Raw genomic sequence first — 18,611 nt, forward strand, 5'->3', positions numbered from 1 at the left:
ATTTTACAAAAAAAAACAGACTGTATAAAAATATTTTTAAAATCATAGATGTACTGGTCAAAAAAGTGTGACAAAAAGTATTTGGACACTCAGTAGTGGCTTGATTAAAGAGCACACTTCCAGTGTGTAGTATTTAGTTTGCTATGGTTTATTTGTGCAGTGGTGAGGGATCTACTCAGGTCCACCTAAAGTCAACAATCATCTCTTTATTCTTATCCACAATAAGAGATAGATTAATGTCTCTACACCATTCTGCGAGCTGCTACACCTCCTCCCTGTACACTGACCCATCATTGTTACTGATGAGGCCCAGGAATGTAGTGACATCATCAACCATGATGATGTGATTAGAACTGAACTTTGCAGCACAGTCATGAGTCAGCAGGGAGAACAGCAGTGGACTGAGTACACAGCCCTGGGGGGCGCCGGTGTTCAGTGTGGTGGTGCTGGAGGTGGAGCTGCTGATCCTGATGGACTGGGGTCTCCAGGATCCAGTTGCAGGGGGAGGTGGTCAGACCCAGCAGCTCAGCTTTGTTATCAGTTTATGATGGATGATGATGTGAATGGGTGTTAAGAATTTCCTTCAACCCAGTGTGAGAGCTGAATGCAATCTCTCTCGCACACACACACACACACACACACACACACACACACACACACACACACACACAGTTTATTAGTACATAAAAAAGAATGATGCAATTTAAATCAGAACTATATTATAATACAGATCACTTTTAGGCACTGCCTTCATAGTTCAGGCTACGCCCCCAGATGGAGGTGTGGCTGTTTAGGTTAGAATATGAATCACACACACTGGGATAAATGGAGTACGTTTAAAACATTTCCCAATTTTTATTTCATTTTTGCATCCTTATTTTGTTGATCTCTTATTTGTCTAGTGTGAATCACACATGGTTCCACTTTCTTCCACCCCTGCCACCCATCGAATTCCTTAACAACCATGCCCCCACAACAGCCCCACCCCTTCCCATAACCGCCAGTACGGAGCTGGATTTTTCAGCATTGAGAAATTTCCAGTATATTTAAGTACAGTTTGCAGTGTCCAAATAAAAATATTCAGTTTAATAACATTACAGATCTGTATTAACACATTAAACACATTTCCGTGTTTTAAACCACACTGTAATATCTGAAATAAACTCACCAGGAGAAGAGTCTTAGAGTCTTATTCTTCCACAAAAACCCGAGGAGCATTTGATGTGTGGACTTACAGAAGCATCAGCGTACAAGGAGAGAGCTTTGTACGTTATTCTTCTCCATTTTAAAGTTCGATCTCTCAAGAGCCACAGACTGAATGGTTTCCGTGTCAGTGACCGCTAGAGAGAGAGAGATGGTTTGTATGTTTCATTAAACCGATCTTGACAGTTCTAGGTCAAAGGTTATCATAAATCAATATTATGTTGACATGTCTAGGTCAAAAGGTCATCACCAATCATCCTTATCTTCACAGAAGTAGGTCAAAGATAAATAATGTTACGTGTTCTTTCACATAGATCAATCACATCAACCTTTGAAGGTTAAAGATAAATAATGTTAGGTTTGTTGTAATCTGTTGTGTTCCCACACATCTGATGAATATTTATGTCATTAGGACAAGATTCTTGATGTGTAATTCATCTGGGGTGTAGACAGATCGCTGCCCACAAAAGAGAAACGGAATGAAAAAAAAAATGGCACAAATTGTCTAAGAAATAATAGACACATTGTTCAAAAGCACTGTTGCATATTGTATATATATATTATATTAAATGTTAATTGTTGTTGAAATGTGCAATAATCTATGTGCTCATGTTGAAGCGACAATGTGCCAATGGTATTGAGATTATACTGCTTGAAATTTATTAGAGACCTTGAAGTGGCTCTTTAGCCAATCCACGGCTGTACCTCACATTGTCTCAAAGTTATTTTGTTTTTTTTTATGAAGGGGATGTAATATAGTGGATGTATATACAGTATCTCACAAAAGTGAGATGATACATATTGATCATAATATTTCCACGTCGCCTCGCTACTGCGTAAAACATACTTTCACATCAGCTACTGCACCGAGCTTCATAAATGACCTCGCAGAAACATCAATTAGATTTGGATCACCGTCATATCCGATAGAACTTGATCAGGCGACTGAAAGCTTAGAGTCAACACTCCGCTACACACTAGATAGAGTGGCTCAACTCAAAAGAAAAATAATTAGAGAGAAAAAATTAGCACCCTGGTATAACAATCAAACGCGAACCTTAAAACAGACAACTAGACAATTAGGACACAAATGGTGTCAAACCAAACTGGTGATATTTCAAACAGCATGGAAGGAGAGCCTACTGAAATATAGAAAATCTCTTATAGAGATTTAGAAATATAGAAAAGATATAGAAATATAGAAAAGTCTCTCTCCACCTTAATAGGAGATAACAAAAACAATTCTAGATTCCTTTTCAACACAGTAGCAAAATTAACTAGGAATAAAACCACTACAGAGAGAAACACTCAATCATTACATAGCAGTGAAGATCAAATAGATGCAGGCTATTTGATGGTACCTCGAATAGTGAAGGCTACAGACACAGACTCAGTGTTTAAGTCTAGGCTTAAAACCTATTTGTTTACTCAGGCCTACCCTGACTAGACTTTCTATTATGCTAATTCCCAGTCCTAATAATCTTTTGCCTCCCTCTCTCCTGTCGTGCCATACACAATTTTATGGAGATACTAGAGATCCTAATCCTCTCTGCTCTCCGGACCTGCCTGATCCGTTTCGGATGTCCTACCTCTGGATGGAGCTCTCATCTACTCCAATTCCAGACTGCTGGGACTACGGCTGCTCCTAAGGCTATACAGACTTCATATAAATCCATAATGAACTTTTTCACACTATCTGTTGTTACCCAGATGAGGACGGGTTCCCTTCTGAGTCGGGTTCCTCTCAAGGTTTCTTCTTCTTAACATCTTAGGGAGTTTTTCCTCACCACCGTCGCCACTCAGTGGCTTGCTCAGTTGGGATAAATTCGCACCTTTAATATCTGTATACCGTGTTGATATTTCTGTAAAGCTGCTTTGAGACAATGTCTATTGTAAAAAGCGCTATACAAATAAAACTGAATTGAATTGAAAAGTGAGTGCACCCCTCACATTTGTGTAAATATTTGATGATATCTTTTCATGTGACAACACTGAAGAAATGACACTGTGCTACAATGTAAAGTAGTGAGTGTACAGCTTGTGTAACAGTGTAAATTTGCTGTCCCCTCAAAATAACTCATGGATTATCTAAGATGAATCGTTCCCATCAGGGGTATATTCTCCTGCCTCATGCCCAGTATTCCCAGTACAGACTCTGTTGTTTTACCCTCCATTTGTTTCAACATAAACAAAGAGTCGACCTAGTCGCTGTCCGCCTACATTTTTTTTGGACTAAATAAAACACACAACGCAGACTACAACCAGTTACACTGAGGAACCGGAAGTCCGAAAGTTCATCAGGACAAACAAAGAACAAAATTACTTTGTTCTGAAATATTTCTGAAATAGTTGAAATATTTTCTCATGAGGTAAGTTATAATAAATGGTTTAATGAATGATTTTAAACTTTATTGTTTATTAATAATAAATAGTGAGACATTTATAGCAAGTCACATAGTTTCCTCAAATTTCAGCTGCATCACAAAAATAAGCTTCAGACCAGAAAAACCCGGAACTCACACTTTATCTGTTTAAATAACACACACACACACACACACACACACACACACACACACACACACACACACACACACACAGGGTGAATTTAGTGTTTAGAGGGCCCTCATTTCAGTATTTTAAGATGGATATTTAAATTTTCAGCACATGTTATTCAGCATTAACAATAATCAGGGGTGAACTGGGACCAAAAAGTGTCCCTGGACTTTCAGGTCCTGAGTGGACCTCCACACCCGGTCCACAACACACCCCATCATAACACACGGCTTCACTGATGGTTAGGACGATTTTTAACACCAGTTACTAGCATAAAAATATAACAATACACAAATTCTATTTTAAACATTTATTTGAAGTAGCACTGAACAGATATTAAGTCATATTTGTAAAATAAACAGAAACAGAAGAACAGTGTGACAAAGAATATAAAACAATCAAGACAGCATTGTTCATTAGACAGGGCATTATCTGGGTGCAGTGTAGTAGAACTTCACCACTCACCTGTACATCTCCTCAATCAGGACTGAAACTTTATAAACTTTATATTTAACACACACACACACACATACATATACATACATTATGTTTATATCATATTTAATTAAAGTAGCACTGAACATGAATCCACATCTGGATGGCCCAATATCTTCATGTGACATTAAACTGACATATGATCATGTCTGCATAATTCAGAGGAGGAGAAGAGGGGTGTAAACATGAGAGAGAGAGAGAGAGAGAGAGAGAGAGAGAGAGAGAGAGAGAGAGAGAGAGAGTGTGTGTGTATGAGGAAATGTATATTTGAAAGAGCATGTCTGTGTGTATGAGGGAGAGGGGAGAGAGAGAGAGAGAGAAAGACACCTCAGTGCCTGCAGAACTGCAACTTGCCTTCATGCCAAAGGCAAAATCTGTTCATTAAAAACACGTCACAGGCTTTTATAAAAAGTTTTGGTTTCCTCCCTCTTCCTCCTTTTTTCAGCACCACTGCTTAATTTTTGCTGTCTCTACACTACACGTGTACTACACCACAGCATCCTTTTCTTAGGGAACATTCATGCAGCAAAGTACAACCCAGAGGACATCCCTGAAATGAGAGAAACACATGATCTAATCATGCTGCTTTTTCCAGAGCCATTCCAGTGTTACCGAACCCACGTGCCTTTACGGACACATTTCTCCTACTTTCTAGAACTGGTTAGTGAAGCGTGATTTGTATTTTAAAAAAATGATAAACAGAAAATTGTTTGTTAAATTCTGAGGTTCTGCACCAATATAGTTTGGTGTAATATTTTTTACATTTTGTATTTGAAAAATATTTTTTGCAGATTCTGAAATGCTATGGTCAAAACAATGAAGAGACAGTAAAAGACACACTGTCCAAAACATTGGAAAAGTATACGGAGTGTGGCGACAGGCCGGCGGCCGGTGCACAGGAAACAGAGATCGCTCCTCCCGCTGCCGCTGTGGCGTGGAAGAGACAGCTCCACTTCAGCGCCACCAAGTGTTTTGGATGACCCGGGGGCAAGAAACACCTTGGAGAAGCTGAAGGACCAAGCTCTCACCTCAAAGAAAAGTCCCACCGCTGTCACTCACAGAGAGTCTCACACAGACCAGAGTGATGATCAGACACCAATGCCCAAGAAATTAGTCCATTCTGGTGAGTTATTTTTCTTCTGGATTCTATCACTTCAGGTGAACAGTGTTCACGAGATCATTCATGTTTTATGGGTTAGCTTATAAATTATGTAACAGTTTATATGTAATGTTTTGAAATTTTGTAGATAACTTAAATATTTTATTTTTCTTAAGCAGTACCAGATCTGCGGAGAACAAAGGCAACTGTAAGCAGCAGCAGTTCTGACTGTCTCTTTGACACATCTGCTGATCCTGATGATATAACTGAAAAGCTAGGGAAGAGTATATATTTGTCCGGTCCAGGACCTCATGCTTTCCTCATTGTTCTGCAATTGGGCATGTTTACAGATCAGGAAATGCAAATTATTGAGCAAATTGAAATTATATTTGGAGAGGAAGTGGGGAAATATGCAACGGTTCTCTTTACCCATGGAGACCTGTTAGATGAAGAGAATAAGACTGTAGAGGAACTCATTAAAAAGAACAAGGCTTTAAATAAACTTGTCCAGCAGTGTGGAGGTGGATATCATGTCTTTAATAATAAAGACCTGAGAAACAGAGAGCAGGCCAGTAACCTACTGCAGAAGATAGAAGGAATGGTGGAGAAGAAGGGAGGAACCTGTTACTCCAATGAGATCTTTCAAGACGCAGGGTCGAGTTGCAAACAATAATGTGTAGGTGATCGATACTCCAGGTCTCTTTGCTGATCCTGATGATATAACTGAAGAGCTAGGGAAGAGTATTGTGGCGACAGGCCCACGGCCAACGCACAAGAAACAGAGATCGCTCCTCCTGCGACTGCCACAATGGTGCTGAAGCGACAGCTCCGCTTCAGCAACACCGATGTTTCGGACAGCCGGAGAACGCGTGGATAATGAGAAGAGTACAATAATGAGAAGAGTCCAAGTGGACTGGAGTGTTTTATGAAGAAGTACAAGAGATGGATTCTTGCAGGTGTAATTTCCAGTGGTATTGTTGGTGTAGGAGCTGGCGCCTACTTGGGATATATGGTATGTGTGAAAGCAATTTGTGCCAGTACTGCTGCTGCTGTTGGTGCTATTGTTGGTGGTGTTGGTGGTGCTGCTGTTGTTGCTACTGTTGGTTGTACTGTTGGTGGTGCTGCTACTGCTGGTGTTTGTGGAGTTAACAGATGAAGCTCAGACAGGGTGTAAATTGGGGGTTTAGTGGAGTTAACAGATGAAACTCAGACAGGGTGTAAACTGGGGGTTTAGTGGAGTTAACAGATGAAGCTCAGACAGGGTGTAAACTGGGGGTTTAGTGGAGTTAATAGATGAAACTCAGACACGGTGTAAACTGGGGATTTAGTGGAGTTAACAGATGAAACTCAGACAGGGTGTAAACTGGGGGTTTAGTGGAGTTAATAGATGAAGCTCAGACAGGGTGTAAACTGGGGGTTTAGTGGAGTTAATAGATGAAACTCAGACACGGTGTAAACTGGGGATTTAGTGGAGTTAACAGATGAAGCTCAGACACGGTGTAAACTGGGGGTTTAGTGGAGTTAATAGATGAAGCTCAGACAGGGTGTAAACTGGGGGTTTAGTGGAGTTAATAGATGAAGCTCAGATACGGTGTAAACTGGGGGTTTAGTGGAGTTAATAGATGAGGCTCAGACAGGGTGTAAACTGGGGGTTTAGTGGAGTTAATAGATGAAACTCAGACAGGGTGTAAACTGGGGGTTTAGTGGAGTTAATAGATGAAACTCAGACAGGGTGTAAACTGGGGGTTTAGTGGAGTTAACAGATGAAGCTCAGACAGGGTGTAAACTGGGGATTTAGTGGAGTTAACAGATGAAACTCAGACTGGGTGTAAATTGGGGGTTTAGTGGAGTTAACAGATGAAACTCAGACAGGGTGTAAACTGGGGGTTTAGTGGAGTTAACAGATGAAGTTCAGACAGGGTGTAAACCGATCCAGCTGTAAAAGGAAATGGACTTACAGTAGGAGGAGAAATGGTGTAGACTGCAGCAGCTCTCAGAACGGCTTCTTCACCTGTCCCAACATTTATGCATTCAGTTTAAACCTTCTGTCTAATATACTGTAGTCATTTAGAAATTCATAAAACACTTACCGCGATATAATCCTCCAGCTTCACTCACCAAACTGAGGGGAAATCTCCGGACACAGCAGAGAGGTTCACCGCATTAACGCCATTTTAATGTCTGAAATGTTTGAAGGCGCAGATTCACAACAAAATGTCGGACTGTTTTCACTTTCTGTTACAGCTGACACTTGAAGAGAGGACAGTGAAGGGGCGTGGCCAGGATTCAACAAAGACCGCCCCTGAAATGTGAGTGGCCACGTTAAATGACGCCACATTCCTCCACTGTGATTGGCCAGCAGTCGCGTGAGAGGCGGGGCTTTCCGTTTTAAAGCGCTATTGCTTTATTTATTTTTTGGTTCTGCGTTCCAGTATTAAGACAATATAATATTTTTATGGAACTGTTGTTTTATATTTCTCCTTAAAGGTATTTTAAAGTATATAAATATATTCTGCTTCTTCTTCTATTTAACAAACTATTTGTTAAATATTTAATTTGTTATTTCTATTTAATAAACACCAACCAACTTAACAAAGAAAAACAATTTTTAATAAAAATGTTATGTTATTAGGATTTGAGGATTTGATTGATTCATTGAGTCGTTGATTCATTGTAATGGTGCCCTTTAACTGTGAAGAGTTGTGTTCTTTGTTTGTGCTGCTCTCTAGTGGTCATTAATGAAACAGTAATTCCATCCAATCCTGATTAATGTATTATTTTATGTTATGTCTGTAGTTTCGTGTTTGTTCTGATGATTGTACTGTTTGATCCTTGCATGTTTGGATATGCAAAGCTGCACAAAATGTGATTAATTATGTATTGTTCATTAATTCATTGTAGAATAACCCAGACATTTCACATACTATCAGTGCATTTATTTTTTTTATTTTTATTTTTTATAAAGAATGTCGTTATTAACTGAGCTCCAACAGCATTACAGCAGATCTCTGAAGCGCAGTGAGATCATCCAGCTGAGCACACTCATCATTAACTGATGTCCCATTGAGGTGACGTGTTGCTCCGGGTTCTCTCCGTGTGCTCAAGGGATTTTATGAGTTGTATGCGCACTTGTTTAAATGATATTACCTTTTCTTCCATCTTCGTATTTCTTTCCAATGACTGAAGGAGTTGTACGCATGCGCGTTCAGCCTACACCGTTTGGAAGCCTCTCGCATGTGATCGTTTCCTGAAAAGAGAAGATTTTAACTGAAAAATTACGCGGAACATGTCGAGTCCAGGTACAGACAGTACACTTAAGTTAGTTATAAACACACACCAGCAGTTCTGCTTGTTTAAATGTCAGAAATGTTTTGTTTTAGGTTTACTTTCGGTTTCAGTGCTACGACTGCGTCAGGAACACAAGCATCAGGCCATCATGACCATAATAAGTCTAATGCATATGATTGTTTATTTTAAGTCATATCTATTATCTTATTATTTCTAGAGAGGAAGGACGAGGGTGAAGAGAAGAAACCATTAGGAAGAGCTAGTCCTGATTTAGACCGTCCAAACAGTAGGACACGCACACACATACACACATACTTTTTTTGTCCTGACCTTGTTTAGAGGACTGAATATCTGGAATATCTGTAACAATTCGACATAATACAGACATAATAAGACATAATCCATACACAAATCCATTATATGTCTAAAAGTATGTGCACCGCTGGCAATCACACCCATATGAGGTTCTTCCCCAAACTGTTACCACAAAGCAGGAAGCACACACTTGTATAAAACGTCTTTGTACACTGTAGCTTTACAATTTCCCTAAAACTTAGAGCCCCAAACCTGTTCCAGCATGATGATGCCCCTGTGCATAAAGTGAGCTCCATGAAGACGTGGTGTGTTAAGGTTGGAAGAACTTTAGTGTCCTGCACAGCTTTGGGATGATCTGGGACTGGAGTCTCCTCACATGAACATCAGCACCTGACCTCAACCTCACTAATGCTGTTGTAGCTGAATGAACACACATTCCCACAGCCACGCCCCAAAATCTAGTGGAAAGGCTTCCCAGAAGAGCAGAGTGTATTATAATAGCAAAGGGGGAAATAACATAATATTAATGCCCATTGTTGTGGTATGGGAATTTTAACACATGGGTGTCCACATACTTTTGACCTTAATGTATGTGTGTAATGTCACTAAGGTAATGAATGTTTTTTTTCTAAAGTGGGAATGGAGGAGCGTGCAGAGAAGAAACCATCAGGAAGATCCAGTCCTTATTTAGACCGTCCAAACAGTAAGAACATCTTCATCTACAACACACATATTGGACTTTTTTTTTTCTAATCTTGAGTTTGTGTATTTAAAAAGCAGATTATTATCATTTGTTAGCTTCTTGTTCATCAGCTGCACTACCAATCCACTTCTAAACTTCTTTCTCAGAAAGGCTTGTGTAAAATCACCCAAGTTTAATATCATGCTTTTATGATCAAATGTGCTTTTTTTGTGGGGTGGGGAATTAATGGACAGTGCAGAGGGAAATTTAAAAAAATTCTCTCCAGTGGTTTTAGCACATTCTTTTAAACAGCTAAACATCTCATTTGTTACCTGTTGTTTCCTGATAAATTAGAGTGCATGTACAACCATGACTGTGTTTGATGCTTTATTAGGAACTTATCATCTATTTTATATTTCTTTGTCTTTATGACATGGGTAACATATTGAAGAATCAATATACACTTACTGTCTACTTTATTAGGAACACCTGCACATTAATGCACTTATCTAATTAGCCAATCATGTGGCAGCAGCACAAACATAAAACCTGCAGGTACAGGTCAAGAGCTTCAGTCAATGTTCACATCAAACATCAGAATGAAGAAAAATTGTGATCTCTGTGACTTTAACGGTGGTACCAGATGAGCTGGTTTGAGAATTTCAGAAACCGCTGATCTCCTGGGATTTTCACACACACACAGCAGTCTCTGGAGTTTACACAGAATGGTGAGAAAAACAAAAAACATCTTGTGTGTGGAGGGTCTGCAGGCTGAAACACCTTGTTGATGGGAAAGATCAGAGGAGAATGACCAGACTGGTCTGAACTGATAGGAAGTCTACTGTAACTCAAATAATCACTCTTTACAAGCATGGTGAGCAGAAAAGCATCTCAGAATGCACAACACCTCAAACCTTGAGGTGGGTGAGCTACAACAGCAGAAGACCACATTAGGTTCCACTCCTGTCAGCCATGAACAGGAATCTGAGGCGATCATGGGCAAAGACTCACCCAAACTGGAATTAGGATTAGAAAAAAAAAATCACCTGGTCTATTTCCAGTCTTCAGCTGTCCAGTTTCGTTGAGACTGTGCCCATGATAGCCTGATGCCACAGGATTGGCTGATTTGATAACTGGATGAAATCACAGGTATACTTAGTAAAGTGGCTGGTGAATGCATTTCTATACCATTAAGTCATGTAATCAGTAATCACTGTAGAAGTTTCATTTTAGCAGCAAATGATTAATCAACAAAAATGTCTGCAAAAATCCAGAGATAATAAACCAAAGATGTTTTTAATTGTTGTCTACAATATGCAAATTGATCATGACAGAGCTGGGAGAAATCATAATTAATAGGCTGTACACTAGATTACTTAACCACATAGTCTAATATGTACACCAGGCACTGAAAATGAAATGAGTAATATAAATATAAGCAGAAGAATGTTCTGAATTATACATCTCTCTGTTAAGGTGTTTTCACATATAGTTCATTTTAAAAGAACCAAACCCAGTTCACTTAAAGTGAACCAGAAAGGGAACCAGCCAAAAGTGACCTCAGTCCTTTTGCTGTTCAAAATATAGTGGACTCAAAAGAGAACCCGGTTATTTCTTTGGTCCTCTTCAGCAATGAAGTGATCTCAGACCCTTTCTTGTTCACACCACAACTTCATAAGAACTCAGACCCCAGCTTGCACCCAAACTTTCATGCAATTCATCATAGAAGGGCCATTAATCCTTAATTTCAGTGGACTCACCACTTCGACGCATGTCACGGGTGTTCATGTACTTCTATAGTAGTGTTTTGTTTTTTTTTACTTTTACCCGGCATTGTAGCGCTGTTCTGTTATAGCCTCTATTCTTCATTTTTTGAGAAAACAAAACAAACACTTTTATGTTCTTATGTATTGAAGATAGTTGCCGTTTAATGCAATCCTCTTTCCAAATTTCAAGAAGTGCACAGCTCTCCTACTGAGACCACAGGACCCCACGACCTGACACGCTGAAATGTTCTGTGTTGTTTTCAGCAGTGACGGAACATGGCCTCAGGTATAGCAAGCCTCCAGGTACACATGTCAAAACGAAACGCAAAGTGCACCGGGACCTCATTGCTTTCACAGAACACAAAGAAATCGAACCACAAACAGACCCACAAATGAACCGTTCTTAGACCACCTCCGGAGATGGTCTGAGTACATTTTGCTTTTGGGTCCTTTTGGGGAGTCTGAGATCACTTGGTTTGTCACATATACAGGCTGAACCGCTCCGAGAGAGTTTGGAAGGCTCAAACAAACTAGGTGTGAAAACACCCTTAAACACAGAGTAAATCTAAGAAATATAACATCTACTTTACCTCATATTAACAACAAAATAAGACAAGAACAAATAAAGAAAGAACATCAAAATGCTTCACATTTTCTAAGTAATGACCTTTGAAAAGCCTCCAAATAACACAGCTTAATATCACAAGGTTTTGATAAATCCTTCTGCTGTTTCTTCATTGTCCACAGTGAGGTTGGTGCTGGTGGGAAAAACTGGAGCTGGGAAAAGTTCCTCAGGAAACACCATCCTGGGCAAGAAAGCCTTCAGAGCTGCACAGAGTGGATCATCTATAACTAAAGAGTGCTGGAAGGAGACTGGAAAAGTGGCTGACAAACAGCTGGTCGTGGTGGACACTCCGGGTTTTTTTAATGACACACTTTCTGAGAAAGACTTGAAAAAAGAGATCAGTAAATGTATTAATATGACGGCTCCAGGACCCCATGCCATCATCCTGGTCCTTCAACCTGGTCCCTTCACAGAGGAGGAACTTCTCACAGTGGAGAAGATTAGAGCCCTTTTTGGAGAAGAAGCAGATAAATACACTATGATCCTCTTCACCCATGCAGACCAACTAACAGGAACCATTGAGGAACATCTCTGTGAGGCTGGAGGGAAACTCAAACCCCTGATTGATGTGTTTGGAGGGAGGTATCATGTGCTTGACAACACAAGAATGGATGATCGGGCTCAGGTTTCGGAGTTCTTGGACAAAGTGGAAAGTATGGTGTCTGCAAATGGGGGTGAAAACTACACCAGCGACATGTTTCAGAATGTGGAGGAAAAGCTGAAGGAGAAGGAGGAGGAGTTAAAGAAGCACTATACAGAATCAGAGAGAAAATTAACATCTCAATACAGTGAGGAAATCAGAAAATTAAAGGAGACCATTGAAAAGCTAAAAGAATCAGAGCACAAAAAAGATAAAAGGATTGAACAGTTGAAAGAGTTAATTAAAAAGAAAGATAGGCAACTGATGGAATACAGGAGATTTTTTGATGAAAAGTACAGGAATATTAGACTGGAGGCAGAACAAACAGACACTGATGAAAACATATCTGTGTCAGTGTGTGCCAGGTTAAGAAGACTTCGTATCTAAGGTAGACTGCAGTATACAGCAAAACCGTAACAGAAAAATCTGTAGTGTGATTAAAAAGGATGTACTTAAAAATATAAGTGGTTAATAACTATGGCGTACAGTATATGAATATTATTCTCTAAGATAATATGAATTCTTTTATTTTAGCTATTATTTCTAAATAATACTGGCTAGATACAAGTGCTGTATTGATACAGTGCATTACAGAATATTAGGGCTGTCACTGTCGATTAGTTTGATAATTGATTAATTGACCATTTACTTCGAATTCATAATCAAATTGCCCCACTATTTTGAGTCTTTCTGGTTGATTGGGCTCACTGGCACGTTTTTGGCTGCCGCTCCTCGCACCGTCTGTTTGTTTGTTTTTATGTTAACGTGGGTTCTGTAATCCTGCTGTTTTAATTTTTTAAGTCATCCTCTACACTTGTAATGTGGCGGGAGTATTACACACACACCCTGGATTCTTGCTTTTATCTGTTTTTGTTATCTGGAGGACGTTGGAGCTTAATCGGAGGAGTTTACCCTGTGGCATTACTGAGAACATATGCTGCCTTGAGACTGGGTCCTGGACTCAGAGTCACACCAGCTGTTGAACTTCAAACAGAATTATTGTTTGCAAAATGACGCTTATGAACCCTGTCGAAATGCTGGCCTGTTCAAACAAAGGTGCTATATACACTGGAGTCTTGGACACAGTTACAGCCTTTCTTCTTCTACTTCTTCAGACATCAGTGTTCTTATGAGTCGGTGACAGACTAAGAGTGTCTCAAACTGGTGCGGTTCTCAGTAATTTATCTTTGTTTGTCCGATCGGAGTTGCCTTCTGCGGTGTCCCAGAGTAGTAATTGCTGCGTTATTTAATGCTCGTTCGGTTAACAGCAAGGCTCTGCTTTTATCGGACATCATCACAGATAGAAAACTGGATTTACTGCTCTTTAACCGAAACATGGCACAAACAAAATGATGGACTTCTCTTTAGCCAGATTACTCCAGAATACTATGGGCTGTTTGATCTCCCGCGACTCACTGGCAGAGGTGGGGGAATCATTGTAGTACACAAACTGCAACTTGACATCAGCACTGTGTGTGTACCACAGTTTACATCATCTGAAAGCCTTGTGTTGAGTCTCTCTACCTCCAAAGCAACTGTCATCGCTACTGTCTATCGACCATCAAACCCAAATGAAGCGTTTTTGCTGACTTGTTGTCAATGTTGTGTTTTAAATTCAAGAGTACCCTGCCATGTGCCTGATGCTTCCTGGGATAGGCTCCAGGTTTCCCTGTGACCCTGAGAAAGGATAAAGCGGATGAAGATGATAAGTGAGAATCCTTATTTTGGGGGATTTTAATATACACGTGGATCAAAATGACTGTGTGATGACAAATTACTTTTTTTTATTTTTACTGGATCTTACACAGTTTATTAGTGGCCCCACACACAGAAAAGGTCATACTTTATCTTTGTTTTTGTACCTTGTGATTGCAAATGATTCATTAGTGTCTCAGCTGTCTTCTGTTGATATTGGTCTTTCTGACCATTTGGTAATCTTTTTTAATCTGGAATTTCTTCTTTGTACATCATCTTCACAAATTGTTAATTTTTGTAAATGGAAATCAATTAATCCAACAATGACTCTGTCGTTTCCTCTCTTTATGGTCTTTCATCAGCTTCTCTTGAAGATATGATTTTACAGTTGAATAATGTTCTCGCTTCTAATCTCGACTCCTTTGCACCCTTGAAGTCACACAATGTCACTTGCTCGATCTGCTCCTTGACATAATGACAACCTGCGCTCTATGAAGGTAGCTTTCATAAACTGGAGCATAAAGTGGCATGACTCTGACTTGAGTGTACTTTTTCAAGCTTGGAAAGACAGTTTAAGCGAATACAGAGCTGCAGTTGAGTCTACAAGATCTGCTTATTTTTCTCAGATTATTGAGAATAATCAAAGCGATCCCAGGGATCTCTTCAGTATTATAAACAAACTCCTCAAAGTTAATCTGAGCACCTCTTTGCCTGTTTCAAATCAGTTATGTGGTAAGTTTCTTCAATTTTTCACTTCTTAAATTGACAATGTTTATAACCTAATTCATTCTAAACATTTTCCTCTTCAACACTCTGCTTGCCTAATTTCTCTGGCACATCTTTCACTAATGTTTCTCAAATTGACTCAGAGTTACTAGGGAGTTATCACGTATAAAAGAAACCACATGCACGCTTGTTTTACCTCTTTGTTCCCGGCTATTCTCAGCATTATTAATGACTCTCTGCACACTGGTGTTGTACGATCAGCATTGAAAACTGCTGCTGTAACCTCAGTCCAAAAATAACGTTTTTGGACTTTGATACAGTTGATACAGGACTGGGCATAACATTGATTTGAACAGTTTAAATAATTATCATCCTATATCAAATCTTCTTTTTTTGGCAATAATTTTAGAACCTGTTGTGGCTTTGCAATCTTTTTGAGTCCCTTCAGTCTGGTTTTCGTAAACTTCACAGTACAGAGTCAGCTTTGGTTAAGGTCATGAATGATTTGTTAATAGCCTCAGATTCTGGTTCTCTTGCCATCCTCATCCTTCTTGATTTTAGCGCTGCTTTTGATACTCAATCACAACCTCTTACTCAACCGACTTGAAACTGTCTTTGGTGTTTCTGAAACTGTTATAACCTGATTAGATCTTATCTCGATGATCGCCGTCAGTTTGTTTTATGACTGGTTTCAGGTCTGAGATCAGCTCTGTTCCTACTGGTGTTCCACAGGGATCAATTTTAGGCCCTTTACTTTTTAGTATTTATATATTTCTTCTTGGATTGCACTTAAGATCACTCAGGCTTAATTATCAATATGTCTATGCAGATGATACTCAGATTTATATTCACTTTTAGCCTGGTCAAAATGTGGATGTTTCTTTTCTCTCACATTGTATTTCTGACATAAAAACATGGATAACCCAAAACCTTTTGTGTCTTAATAGTGACAAGACTGAGAATTTGCTTATTGGCTCTTAAAGCTGGTTCAGTAATGTTGAAGGTAGATGGCTCTGTTTTGGAGTTCCAAACTAAATAATAAAATTTAGGAGTTATATTTGATTAGAGTTTGTCTTTTGACCCACACATACAATCTAATGTCAAGAATTCCTTTTTCCATCCCAGAAATATCGCTAGACTTTGCCCTATGCTATCTTCTCCTGTGACTGAAAGGCTTATTAACACTTTAGTATTTTCTCATATTGATTACTGCAATGCACTTCTTGCTGGGGTTCCTAAATTGCAATGTGTGCAACATTCTGCTGCTAGGATCCTGACTGGTGTCAGGAGAAATTAACACATCACTACAATACTGAAGTCCTTGCACTGGCTATCAGTCAGCTTTCACCTTGATTTTAAAATACTTATGCTCACATATAAGGCACTGCATGGTCTGGCTCCCCAGTATCGGGCTGCGTTTTTAACTTCTTATACTCCCAAGCATCATCTGCGCTCCTCTCGAGCTGGTTTAAAAAATAGCTTTACTTTTATTAAGGTTTCTTAACCCTCTGAAATTAAGAGAGATAACAGACAGAGGAATAAGAAAAGAAGGAAGAAATAACAGAAAAATAAAAGTAAATCAGTAAAAAATAAAAGTAAAAAATCAGTGTAGATTGTTATTTTGTTTAAATATCTTTTGTTTATTTAGTGCTGCTCTTCAGACATTAAATAAGATACTTGCATATTTCCAGAAGCCAAAATAATAACAATTTACACTGACCATCCAGTTCAAAATTTTACAACCCCCATGTATCGTGTTACCTTCTTGAGCTTCAGTGAATGTGTGCACCTTATGTAATAGTCGTGTATGAGTCCCTCAGTCATCCACAGTGTGAAAAGATGGATCTCAATATCATATAGCCGCTGTTGGAAAGGAGTGAAATATGCAGAAGATGCTGCAAAAGTAAAGAATGTGCAGGACCTGGAGGATTTTTCTGAAGAACAGTGGACAGTTTACCTGCTCAGGACAAACATGGGACTAGTGAACAACTCTCACAACACATAAAAACCTGGATCAATCCAGGTAACGACACACAGTATTAATAATCAAGGGTATGTAAACTTTTGAACGGGGTAATCTTTATAAATTCAGCTATTATATTATCTTGTGGACTATATGTAAACATCTGTTATGTGAAATAGTTTATTCAGGAGGAAACTAAATAAACAACAAGATTTTTATGATCAATCTTATTTTCTTAAGAGTATTAAGATATAGTAAATTCTGCAAGGGGTATGCAAGTTTTTGAGCACAACTGTACATCTGAAGTGTCAACATTAAAATTATAAACAATTAAATTTCCCTTATCGCATTCAGAACTTTCCGTCTTCTATATACAAGCTTGTGCTCTGAAACCACTTTGTGAAAGTGCAGTCTTTTAAAAACCTCAGAACAGCTTGTTTATCAGACCGGAGTCATTTGCCAAATATTTAATTATGGCAGCTGTATTGAAATTATTACAATTTAATTTTCATAATTGATTTTTATTTATTTATTTGAGTATTTGTGACAACCCTACAACGTACAAATCAACATGACTCTGGCAACACAAACTATCACCAGAATAAGAAAAGTCCTGCATAAAATAAAAGGTGAATAGAATCAAGCAATCTCCACAGACAAACATTGACAGTTATTTTGGATTTCAGCCTTGGGGCTGATGGGAATGAAATGACAGATAAAGTGGCAAAACAATAAAGACCAGAGATTAAAGTACCAGTAACAATCAGCAGGGGGGATGCTAAAATCAAATAGCCTAAAGTAAAATTTGGTATGAATTCTTTTCTATTCATGCTCAACACATTACATTACATTACATTTATTCACTTAGCAGACGCTTTTATCCAAAGCGACTTTCAAATGAGAAAGATACAAGCAAAGCGATATATCAAGCAGAGAACAATACAAGAAGTGCTACCATATAAGATCCATTAATTGAATTCCAGAAGAAGCAAAGTGCAGAGTAGAGGTGTAAGTGCATTTTTTATTTTTTTATTATTATGAGCTTGTTAGGTGTTCATAGTAGAGGTGGGTCTTTAGCTGTTTTTTGAAGATGGTGAGAGATTCTGTGGTCCGGATTGAGATTGGAAGTGCATTCCACCACTGAGGAACAGTTAGTGTGAAGGTTTTGGAAAGGGACCTTGCGCCACGCTGAGTGGGAACTGCTAAGCGCTGGTTGCTAATCGATCGCAGAGTGCGAGAGGAAACGTAGGCCTTCAGGAGAGAGATGAGGTAGGAGGGTGCTGTTCCTGACAAGGTCTTTAGGTGAGCATCAAGGCCTTGAACTTGATGCGGGCAGCTACAGGAAGCCAGTGGAGGGAGATGAAGAGGGGTGTGACATGGGTTCTCTTGGACTGGTTGAAGACAAGGCGCGCTGCAGCATTCTGAATCATCTCAAGGGGTTTGATGGAGCTGGCTCTACACACCTCTGAATATCCAGACTGAAATAAAATAAGCATAATGAAATTACACTGAACAGCATATGCACATACGGTTAAGGCATGCGTGAAGTCCTCAAAATATT

At 39.1% G+C, this 18,611-nt stretch overlaps 1 protein-coding gene and 1 long non-coding RNA gene across 5 annotated transcripts in view; one reads left to right on the forward strand and one right to left on the reverse strand.

Annotated features, from left to right (window-relative positions):
- Positions 1-631: 631 nt before the first annotated feature.
- LOC108272517 (uncharacterized) lies at positions 632-7,683 on the reverse strand. Of its 2 annotated transcripts, none has more exons than XR_008397252.1 (3): positions 7,441-7,683; positions 7,309-7,361; positions 632-1,340 (listed from the first exon to the last, which is right to left on the reverse strand). It is a non-coding gene; the product is annotated as an uncharacterized LOC108272517 (long non-coding RNA). The 2 variants fall into 2 exon arrangements; XR_006983322.2 differs by lacking the exon at positions 632-1,340 and adding an exon at positions 4,052-4,801 and having other exon boundaries at positions 7,441-7,676.
- An 831-nt stretch (positions 7,684-8,514) lies between these two features.
- LOC108272504 (GTPase IMAP family member 7) overlaps positions 8,515-18,611 on the forward strand; it is a 52,789-nt gene continuing 42,692 nt past the window's right edge. Inside the window, exons 1-4 of one of the 3 annotated variants that reach the window (XM_017480949.3) lie at positions 8,517-8,649; positions 8,856-8,924; positions 9,588-9,656; positions 12,149-14,695. In XM_017480949.3, the coding sequence (XP_017336438.1) occupies positions 8,637-8,649; positions 8,856-8,924; positions 9,588-9,656; positions 12,149-13,053 (1,056 nt within the window). In that variant the 5' untranslated portion in view covers positions 8,517-8,636 and the 3' untranslated portion in view covers positions 13,054-14,695. Of the gene's footprint in view, positions 8,650-8,855; positions 8,925-9,587; positions 9,657-12,148; positions 14,696-18,611 lie in introns of those variants that run through there. The other 2 variants (XM_017480951.3, XM_047158855.2) reach the window with 2 other exon arrangements.

Source organism: Ictalurus punctatus, chromosome 12 (assembly GCF_001660625.3).
Source record: "Ictalurus punctatus breed USDA103 chromosome 12, Coco_2.0, whole genome shotgun sequence".
NCBI lineage: Eukaryota > Metazoa > Chordata > Actinopteri > Siluriformes > Ictaluridae > Ictalurus > Ictalurus punctatus.